Source organism: Macrosteles quadrilineatus, unplaced genomic scaffold, assembly GCF_028750875.1.
Source record: "Macrosteles quadrilineatus isolate MER2022 unplaced genomic scaffold, UCM_ALF_1.0 Scaffold_4__1_contigs__length_99947679, whole genome shotgun sequence".
Classification (NCBI taxonomy): Eukaryota; Metazoa; Arthropoda; class Insecta; order Hemiptera; family Cicadellidae; genus Macrosteles; species Macrosteles quadrilineatus.
The window spans coordinates 66,665,332-66,676,277 of NW_026542597.1; the positions used below are offsets into that span (position 1 = coordinate 66,665,332).

Below are 10,946 nucleotides of genomic sequence, written 5' to 3' on the forward strand. Positions count from 1 at the left end.
AGCCAGTTTTTTAACCAAAATCGTCGTAGTTGATGTGAGCCACCGACAGATTGTGCTGAGCTAAATTACTGATTTCTGTTGAATACACAATCTTTTTACCATCTCAAACTAATGGAATGACTTATAGTGAGCTATAGGAACTGTTATGACCCATCAACTATGTCAGCAACAAAAAATAAGGTAGAAAATAGAGTTTTAGTCACTAGCGCATTCTGTGACTGGCTCACACAAATACGTTCTTATTTAAGAAAAAATTTGCTACAACTGGTCCATCTAGATGGAATGTCTACTCCAGTATTCAATAGTCAATGATGATAGTGAACTTTACATAAAAAATGTTGATTAAGTTCCAAGTTATTATTTATTTTGTTAAATTTCAAAATGGCTGATTTTTTGGCCAATCTAAGCCAAAATGGAAAAAAACGTTACTGGATATTTTTTACTTACTTTGGTATGTACAATCTGGTTATGTACAGAATGCTACAAATTTTTTGGACACCCTGTATAAGCTTTCTCATTCTACACTCACTTAACTTTGTTGGTAAAGTACAGTGCCAAGCAGCTGCCAGCTATTTCTCACTTTTCTTCAATACTCTAAACTTTGAATGATGCATTAATTCTAATGACTACTTGTCCGAATAAGAAGGTTTCGATGACAGTCTATTCTGGAGGTAGTCACTAAATTTAACGTCGAAGTCAAGCCCTTCTCCTGTAAGTACATCAAACTCAGGACGACGGAAGAGTGCTTTACAAATATCTTGGGGTTCAATACGACCTCCTCCTCTGGAAAACAACAATACAAAACTCAATAAGATACTCATTTTGACTACTTAAAATCTTATTCTAAGAAATTGTTAGTACTATGATTAGTGCTAATCCTAATTTAACCCACTGACGGCGGAATTTTGTTTTATTTATCTATTAATATTTTTTTGTTATGTTCTTTTTTTGTCTTTTATCTTAAATGTATTTCATCTTTCTGTTCCCTGTTTGAAGTTACTTGAAAACGATGATTTTGTGGACGATTTAGAGAACTAAAATCGGCTGCTTCCCAGACAGTATGATGAAAAGGTGTTTACAGTACTCGCATGAAATTTACAACCTGAAGTACAGTAGACTCCCTCTTATCCGGACTCCTCGACACCGAGGCCAGTCAAGATAACGATTTTTCTGTTTAAACGAGTAACGATACATGAGCGCGCCAAGAGAATAACTCAAAAACTAAACCAAATATTTTACTTAAATTTGGGAGATCAAGTATTTATACATGAGATCACTGGTCTGAAATCTTTCCAGAAAAACCGTTCCAGTACCACCCACTTTCTGCCAGTCAAGTCCAGATAAACCGATGTTCTGATAAAAATTGTCTGGTCAAAGAGATGTTGATTTCTGCCGAGTGTAGTCTAGTTAAGCCAATGTAGGGTTAAAGAGGGAGGGTCTTGTAGAACTAACATGCTTGTACTGTAAAAACCTACTTCCAGGTCTTGTGAGTGACATAATATACTATTCAATTCAAGTACCAACGGCTAGAGTACTAGATTAATTGAAACATATTTTTACAAAATAGAAGTAAATTGACACTTTCCCTATGTTATTGCATTACCTGTGAGCAGCTACTTCCAGCCCCCGCCTCAAAAGGTCCTCTGCTAGTGACACAGTCGCATGAGTCAACAATGTGGCGGAGACTGACTGTGGGGGGCCCCCCGCCAATAGTGGCTCACTGCCCAGCTTGAGTGCCTGCTGATAAATTGTGATTAGAAATAAAATATCACCAGGTTACAACGCCGTAACATTTGCTGCAATATAACATTTTGCTGCTAGAAGCAGGAATAGCTTAGTACAAAATAAAGTTTTTGCATTAAGAAAAAAAAAATTGATTAAAGTTTATAACAGGTAAAAAATAAAAAACTTAAGTAGAAACTCACTTAGGTATTTTAATTACCTCGCCTTGATCTCCCATTTATATGGACCAAGTCGCAACCAAATATTGTTTATTGATAAACATATCTGAAAGAACAGCCACAAAAGTGCCAGGTAAAACTAGGCTATTGGGTTTAAACAGTGTATCATTTGACTTTCCCTCTTAGTTTTTGATACTAAAATAGATTATGTGATAAAATATGCTATAGCTAACATTAAGCTGACCTTACATCAGCTTAGCTTGATTAATATGATAGTGTATTCAACAGAAATCAGCGGTTTACATCAGTAAACCCTGTCAGTAGATGAATTCAACTATGTATATTAATTTTTTATTTCTAAGCTGGCTAGCATAACAATCCCCTATACCAGTACTGCACATTGGACTTGGAATGGAGTGCAGACACATGATTTAGAGAGTCAAGTTGCGAACATTCACCAGGAATTGTTATGGCTTGATGTCTAAAGGTTCCTGTAACAGCTGTTTAATGTTTTAACAAGTGACTAAGACACAGACCTGCGTAGCAATGTACGAGTGCATGTCTTGTACCCAGGAATGTCCACAAAGTAGTTTTCCATCTCCTCCTCCTGTGTCATCAGTAGTATTCCTCTTGCTGGGATCTGAACACACTATTGCTGAAAATACACACATAACAAAAATCTGTAAGAACATATCAACGTAACACATCAGCTCTGTTCCTGAAGGTTTTTTTTGTACACTAAACTCAAATATGACTAATGCAATGTCCTAACGATGGGCAGTTTCAATCCTCTTCTCATTATACCACAGAGAAAGACGGTACAGTAGAAACACTCAATGCTACAGGGTGCGGCAAAAAAAACCGATCTATTTTATGCAGCGCACTGTTCAGCGACAGTTCGTCTGAGAGTGATGGAGTTAGGCTCTTGGATAGCCTACACAATGACATTATCTGTGGTCTTAAATCTGTGATCGAAAATCAAATTTCCAAACAATTTTAAAATGTTTAAATCATTATACTTATAATTTTTTAATACTGTATTCTTAAATGGCGACCATACGAATGTAAGTATTTTAAGCCAAGTATAAATTGAGTTGAGTGTAGGATGAGCGCTCCGCTCATCTGTGTTGTTATCTGTGTTGTTTTGGCGATAATTTTAAGATCGCTCCGATCTTGTAGTTTTTTGTGAGCATTTTTGTGAGAATCAGAATTTATTAAATGGGTTTTTATGGAAAAATTACCATTGAAAATCAAATTTCCAAACAATTTAAATATAGGCCTGGAGATACTATGAATTCATATTCCTATTGCACTCCTTGTAAACAAGAATAGTTTAACTTTATTTTGTTTTTTACATTCCACACTGCATCAAACTGTTTGAAGGTTCAATCCCAACCTAATTGCTATTATTCGTCTATTTTTAATTGTTGTTCCAGTCCCAAAGAGTGATAATTAATCAAGGTTCTACAGTAAAACGTTTTAACCCAATTGTTCAACTATGAAACACAAAAAAAGGTCAATATAAAAATACCTGTGGGATATTCTCCAAGGATGTCAACGTCTTCCTCTGCTTCAGTTCTTACTTTGTGTCTAACAGAGGCCAACCACTCAAGCACTTTTGTAGGTGGAGTTTTTTCTTTTAGTATTTCAATATGCCTTCTGTTTCTATCCGAAGTATTTTCAGGTCCTAAAAAACATGTAGAAATAAATTTAATTATATTAAACTCTAATAGCAAACCATCTAAAAAGGATAAAACCTAGAAACTATATCACATCCCAATTCAGCACATGAAAAATTTAGGCGCAGGCCTATAGTTTTAGATGTATTTAATTTTTTTAGTCTTGTAATCTTTTGTCGGAATACATTTTTTTGTATTGTCACAAAATGTTTATACATAGCATAGCTACAAAACAGGTGACATTGTCAAATTATGATAGACACTCAGTTGGTCATCTTACATTCTACAGTTTAAATATTGAATAAAAATAATGACTTTGGTTTTAAAATAGTTCACAAGAAATACTCATTAATTAATATGGTAGTAGGTTTTTTTTCTATTTAACATTTTGATAAATTATTTTTAAATGACATTGTATTGACTATATTAGCCTACATTAATGTGTTAAATCAAATATGTCAGCAAAATGTAATTTTTTGGTACAAAAATCTATACAAGATTCAACCTAAAACCATTCAATCATAGTCAAGTCTGGGAATGACAAATAAATAATAAATTATTTAATAAATTAATTACTTATTTTAAAATATACAACATATAAAAAAATTTCTGTCCAAACAGGCAACACAAATCCATGATGTAACTTTTAACTGATAGTGATTTATAACCTGTTTAATAAAAATACCCCCGTCGCAGCAAACCTGACAACTAAGCGAATTTCCATTTGTCTGAATTGATTTTCAATTAAATATATTTAAATGAGTACCTAGGTTTGCTGCTACAAGGAAACTAATAAAGTGTGTTTTTTAGTAAAATATTAATAGCTTAGTACAAAATAAATAAGTTTGCCAAGATTGATCAAAATATATCCATAAACAACCAAACTACAACATTTTACAATATTCTCCATAAGAATAACATGGGAATTTTTAATTTAAAATTTTTTAATTTTCTCCGTTACCAATAACCGTACAAAAATACTTTTATATACTAAATTATTTGTTTTTTTAAGCTCTTTAAAAAGGTATAAAGAGAAATTGGGAAACTATGTGTTTTGAGGGTCAAAAGTGAGAAAAACCAATTTTCACCCCATAAAACCCCCCGTAAAGCCCTGTTCCCATGGTCCGATCATGCTGGTTCGCGAACTCATTCAAGTTTATCCCGCTTTACACCTTTAAACCAAATTTCATCAAAATCGGACAAAAATTACTCAAGTTATCGCGTTCACGGACACATATATATATATAAATCTATATATATATATATATATATACATATATAACAATTTTAACGAATGGTGTTTTTGGCCTCTGGGGACATCAAAATGAAAAAGTAAATCGCTCCCGGGCTTAGGTCTTACCATGCCACCTACGGTAATAGCTACTTCCCTATAGGGAAATTCGCTAAAACTAGGCTACTTTGCTTGATCAAATACAACACACTGTTCAGTTTTAAAAACATATAAAATTTGTTTCTATGCATTTCAGGGATGACATATCCATTAAGTTGCTACTGTCAAAATCTAAATATAGTTCTAAAACCAGACATAAAATACAAAAATTACTTTAGACTCTGCTCCCAACACTTTCTAAAACCTTTACTATATTTAAATATTTAGATACTGTTATTGTTCTAAAAAAAACCCTAGGCCGGAAAACAAACTCACCAATGAGGCAGAATGAAGGAGAGTAGCCGTGAGTCCGACACCACCAATATACAGTCTTAGTGCTCCACACTGGCTCAGTCAGGACTTGTTTGGTTTGTAGCAATGTCAGCAGCCTCACAACTGTCTTGGCTCTAAGCCACTGTAACAAACAAACTCATCAATGGGGGCAGAATGAAGGAGAGTAGCCATGAGTCCGACACCACCAATATACAGTCTTAGTGCTCCACACTGGCTCAGTCAGGACTTGTTTGGTTTGTAGCAATGTTAGCAGCCTCACAACTGTCTTGGCTCTAAGCCACTGTAACAAACAAACTCATCAATGGGGCAGAATGAAGGAGAGTAGCCGTGAGTCCGACACCACCAATATACAGTCTTAGTGCTCCACACTGGCTCAGTCAGGACTTGTTTGGTTTGTAGCAATGTCAGCAGCCTCACAACTGTCTTGGCTCTAAGCCACTGTAACAAACAAACTCATCAATGGGGCAGAATGAAGGAGAGTAGCCATGAGTCCGACACCACCAATATACAGTCTTAGTGCTCCACACTGGCTCAGTCAGGACTTGTTTGGTTTGTAGCAATGTCAGCAGCCTCACAACTGTCTTGGCTCTGAGCCACTGTAACAAACAAACTCATCAATGGGGCAGAATGAAGGAGAGTAGCCATGAGTCCGACACCACCAATATACAGTCTTAGTGCTTCACACTAGCTCAGTCAGGACTTGTTTGGTTTGTAGCAATGTCAGCAGCCTCACAACTGTCTTGGCTCTGAGCCACTGTAACAAACAATCTCATCAATGAGACAGAATGAAGGAGAGTAGCCGTGAGTCCGACACCACCAATATACAGTGTTAGTGCTCCACACTGGCTCAGTCACAACTTGTTTGGTTCGTAGCAATGTCAGCAGCCTCACAACTGAAATCTAGGACTGGCACATACAGATGTAATAGTAGACTATGTAGATTTAATTTGCGCACATGTGTGGTTTTACTATTGAACATATCCGTTCATTTTTTGCTAGGCCTAACTTGTGATTCAGACTTTTCAGTTCTGACAAGATTTTAGTCTCAAAGTTTCCAATTGGGAAAGAATCTCCAGTAGCTGTAATTAGAATCGTCTTTACCTCAGCTGCAGCCTGTCTGGTTGGGGACCACGAGCAGTAGACCTGTCTGGAGTAGGCACAGTAAGGATGTACAGTCTTGTAGGCTACCATTTGAGCGTCTGAGTGGACCAAAGGCAAACCTCTGACAAGCCACCTCACTGCTGACTCCGTCTCCAAAAATGTACATGTGTTGACTAGACATCTAGCGAAAAAAAAAAAAAATATGATGCGAGAATAATTATAAATTCATGAACTAAATAATTATAAATTCATGAACTAAATAATTAATTAAGATTACAAAGTCCTGCGTTTAAGTCTTTTCGTACCGCCTACGGTAATCACTTCTTCCCTTTAGGAATATTTGCTGAAAAGGGCAATGGAAAAATGGTTCTAGTGTGCATGCACATCTATCTCACTTGCCACACTAAATGATTCCATGCGTACACTAAATATTTGACCTTCACTAACTCATAACCTTTAAAACCTTTGATTATTTTCAATCTCATAAGTAAAACCTGTACACTGAACTTGAGACTAGGTGATGGTCCAATAAAGCTTAAAATTTCTGTTTACGGTGACACCAGATTCAATCTAGTTCATATGGATATAGACTGGAGCGGATTTAGTGCAACAAATTCCGAAGTAGGCAAAATATCCATATATTAATAGGCAAGCATGTTTCTTTAAAACCTTTTTTCTCAGCTTGTGTGCATCTTAGGGGAAATCTACGCATACTGTTAGAAAAATATTTGCCTATAGGGATGATCTACCCATACTGTTAGAATGATATTTTCCTGTAGATGTGCAGATCCCCTCAGGGCCGGTTTAACCCATACGCGAACTACGCGGCCGCATATGGCGCCACGGAAAAGTGGCGCCAACGGAACATTTTTTTACGTGAACAACGTAATTTTGTTTATTTTTGCTCAGAGTACAAGTATTCAAAGCACCACAATAAAGGCATTTATTCTGTTTGTACCAACAGCACTTGAAAATGTTGTACAGCAATACAACTCAATGCCATTTGCAGTTTCGATTTGAACTGAGCTGACGCTCGGCAGTCGGCAGCGTCAGCGCCAGCGCGGCACCTGGGTTTCATTTCACGAATCACTCATGCTCGAGATAAGCAAGCGCGCAGCGCCACTTGTCACAACAAGAAACTTCCACTTTCTTTCACTCCTTTCTGCCTCTGATCCTAGAGCAGAGCACTACGTTGTACTGCACTCTTTTAGTTGTATACGTAGGCCCACGATTACTAGAAAAATACCGGTATGGATCATAAACATAAACAAATGACGTTGTTGGCCCGAATCCTATACTAATAGCATTGAACATAACATATGTTTTGGCAGTTCCATTTAAGCAATGTTAAATAATGTTTATTTTCTGGCCAAAAACGTCATTTGTTTATGATCCATACCGGTATTTTTCTAGTAATCGGGCGTAGGCCTATACCGTATCGGTATCGTATTGGCATTGTTTTGATGATTCATGATTGTTGATAAGCGAATTATTACGAGTGTTTTAAGTTTAATTTATAATTAGCACATTAAATAAAAAGAAAGTATAAACTGAATGAATGAATGAAACATATTGCGAGCCGAAACTATGAAAACAATGGCAGAAAAAAAGAAACCGTCTGGCACTTATCATAGAAAGCGTAAGGCGAATTTGGAAGGGGAAGAAAAAAAAGCCAAATCAATGAGTAGACTTTTGTAGAAATCATCTGGTGGCGAGTCCAGTCAGCCCAAAGAAGTCACGAGTCACGATAGAAGACGGCAATGAATGACGTAGGTATTTATTTATTTATTTTCCAAGGAAAGATTAAAACAAGCAGCTGATCGTGACGTCATGCTTGACGAACATTACATTACGGCCTGTTTTTTTAGTGTGACCTTGGTTTTGCTATAGTTTATTTGATGAGTAAAAGTGTATAAATGTCACATTTCTGCGAATAATAAACAGCCTTTTATTGCAAGTTAGTATTCTTCTACCTAAACTTAAAAAAAAATTCTTCCCAAAATTATTGGGAAAAAATTCACAAATACGGTTAAGTTATGTTCATGGTTTGGGGGGGGGGAGGAATTCTAAGTGGCGCTGATTCGGGTGTTCGCTTAACTCTGAAAAATTCCTAGAACCGGCCCTGGATCACCTTATAAATTAAAATAGGCTCAAAAATAACAAAAAAAAAATGAATTAAAATTTAAAAAATTTAACATGGGCCTTATGTGTTGCCATACTGGTGACAAGAGAGCAACAAAATATAAACAGAAAATCAAAACAAATGGACGAGATTCCAATCACATGTTTTATTTACAGTGTGGGGCAAAAATAGAAGTCTGTACATTACATATTTTTGGTTGTTTTCAACCGATGGACGACCTCTAGTATTCTTAATTCCTTCAAATGATACTGCTGCTTTGAAACGGAAGCTACTGAATTCAGTGGAATAACACATACATGGTTAAGTAAGTTAAGAGGGATCATACATGAGTGGTAGTTAAGTAATTATCTGGTAAGAGTGTAAGTTAGGCTCGACACTATTAGATATAATTACTCGATAGTTTAAGCTTTTTTTGTCCTGGGGGGCGCCCGAATAGGCCACTGAATTTATATGTTTAATAGGCCTACTATAAAAAAAGTACTTAAATACTTTTCATTGAAATGGCAACCATACAAAGTAGATAGGTATTTAAGTATGAATGGAGATAAGTGTAAGATGAGTGGCGCGATCTTGTAGTCCTGTTAGTGACTAAGGCATGTTCCTTTGACACAGCTATTAATTAATAGCCTATACAGCTAATGGCAACTAAGGGACCTACAGTTTATAGTGGAATTCGAGCCACATTTTTGTCTTGGTATTAAGAAATTGGTTTAATTATTAGGATAGTACAGCGGAAAGTCGTAGTACTCACTAGTGCGGACGTTAATCCATACCAGGGAGTATCTATCTTACTGAGAGAACTGCATAAGTTCTTATGTTTCAAAGTAAGTTCCTATTTTTCCTCACATATAAGAAGTACATAGGCCAAAATTCAACTTACCTCAACTGCTGAATGTAGTAGAGAATTTGATCGTTCACTGTTGAGCTCAATAGGTCACTCCCACCAAGGAGGTGTTTTCTCTGAACTTGAACTCGTCCCAGGTATAATCTTTCAGAGTCATAATGAGGACTACTGCAAGATGAACCACAATCCAAGTACGAAGCATTGATATCTTTCTTTTCACTTTTACAGGTATTTGAAAGTATAGGCCTTGATGGAATACTGGTTTTCGGAAAACATATAGCCTCAGTCAGTTCATTTAGAGTTACAATGTTTTTTGTTGCTATCAAATCATTTAAATCCGTCTGGTCTTCTGAGATATTACTTGTGATTTGAAACTCGGATGTTTTATTGATTTCTTCCTTGTTTGCACACAAGACTTTTGGTCCTGATGACAAATTTGGTCTGATGAATGAATTTGGGGTAGAACACTTAGAGGGAATAAGTTCAAGAGGAGTTACAGTTTGTTTTTGTACATCGTTAGGTAAATTAGGCGTAATATTTTTCATTGGCACTGACAGCGATCCGCTTTTGAGCATACTATTACTTGACACTGCATGTTCTTGAATTAAGTTGTGCTTTGAAACAGCATTATTTTCACAAAAACTTTGACTAGAGCTTGTCGCGTTTACTATCATTACAACTTTAGCATTTCCAGGTTTCAGAATTTTATATTTTAAAAAATTAGGTGTTTGTGGGCCATTTACAGCATTTGATGGAGAAACGATAGGTTTCTGTGAAACTTTTACAATATTCAATTGAGAAACACTTGATTTCCCAGGCATGTTTACGTCATTCAATTGATAAACATTAGATTTCCTAGGAGTATTTACCACATTCAATTGAGACACATTTGATATGCTAGGTCTAAGAAGACTATTGGGACTTCTAGCATTGAGCTTTAATAAACTGTTATTATTACGAACTTCAGGTCTTAACAAGCTAAAGCTTTGAGAGGGTCTGATTAAAATGGGTTTTTGCTCATTCTGCAAAGAGTTTGATGAAGAGGAAACTCGTGAACCTTGACATACCAAATTGGTTTTCCCAGTAGAAGTATAAACTTTATTTGTCCCATCAACTTTTTGTTTCTTCACAATTTCACTTGTTGATTTGACTTGAAAATTATTAGTAGTGTCTTGTTTATTCGGCAAAATAGAAGTTGTCATTCCATTGAGATGAGATCTACCTGGGATATCTTCTGTAGCTGAGTGTACTTTAAGATTTGGTGGAACATTGAGAGGTTTTTGCCTATTTGAGAGTAATTTTTCTAGAGAAGCTACAACAGGTTTTAGTGGCAAAGGCAAATCACTTGGAGCTGTTTTCAAACTTTCATCTGAGTTAAGCAATCCATATTTTTTTGCCACATTTTTTGGCACTACCAACACATTTTTAAAAGGGGTACTAGCATTCATATGTGGCTGCGATAAGTTGGTTGGTTTGTTTGCATTTAGAATTATTTGATTATCCTGGGCCTTTGCTTGTGGCTGGAATGAGTTTGTTGGTTTGTTTGCATTTAGAATTATTTGTTTATCCTGGGCCTTTGCTTGTGGCTGTAATG

At 36.0% G+C, this 10,946-nt stretch overlaps 2 protein-coding genes across 2 annotated transcripts; both read right to left on the reverse strand.

The window, feature by feature from the left end:
- Positions 1 to 290: 290 nt before the first annotated feature.
- LOC128993010 (uncharacterized) lies at positions 291 to 5,909 on the reverse strand. The gene is made up of 7 exons (XM_054416761.1): positions 5,835 to 5,909; positions 5,556 to 5,702; positions 5,247 to 5,385; positions 3,433 to 3,588; positions 2,438 to 2,556; positions 1,604 to 1,740; positions 291 to 783 (listed from the first exon to the last, which is right to left on the reverse strand). Exons 1-7 carry the CDS (start codon positions 5,907 to 5,909, stop codon positions 627 to 629), a joined length of 930 nt encoding a protein of 309 aa, XP_054272736.1. The 3' UTR covers positions 291 to 626.
- Positions 5,888 to 10,932, reverse strand: LOC128992610 (uncharacterized). The gene is made up of 3 exons (XM_054416276.1): positions 9,389 to 10,932; positions 6,366 to 6,546; positions 5,888 to 6,018 (listed from the first exon to the last, which is right to left on the reverse strand). The coding sequence occupies exons 1-3, from the start codon at positions 10,798 to 10,800 to the stop codon at positions 5,944 to 5,946; spliced, it is 1,668 nt and encodes a 555-aa protein (XP_054272251.1). The 5' UTR covers positions 10,801 to 10,932; the 3' UTR covers positions 5,888 to 5,943.
- Positions 10,933 to 10,946: the final 14 nt, after the last annotated feature.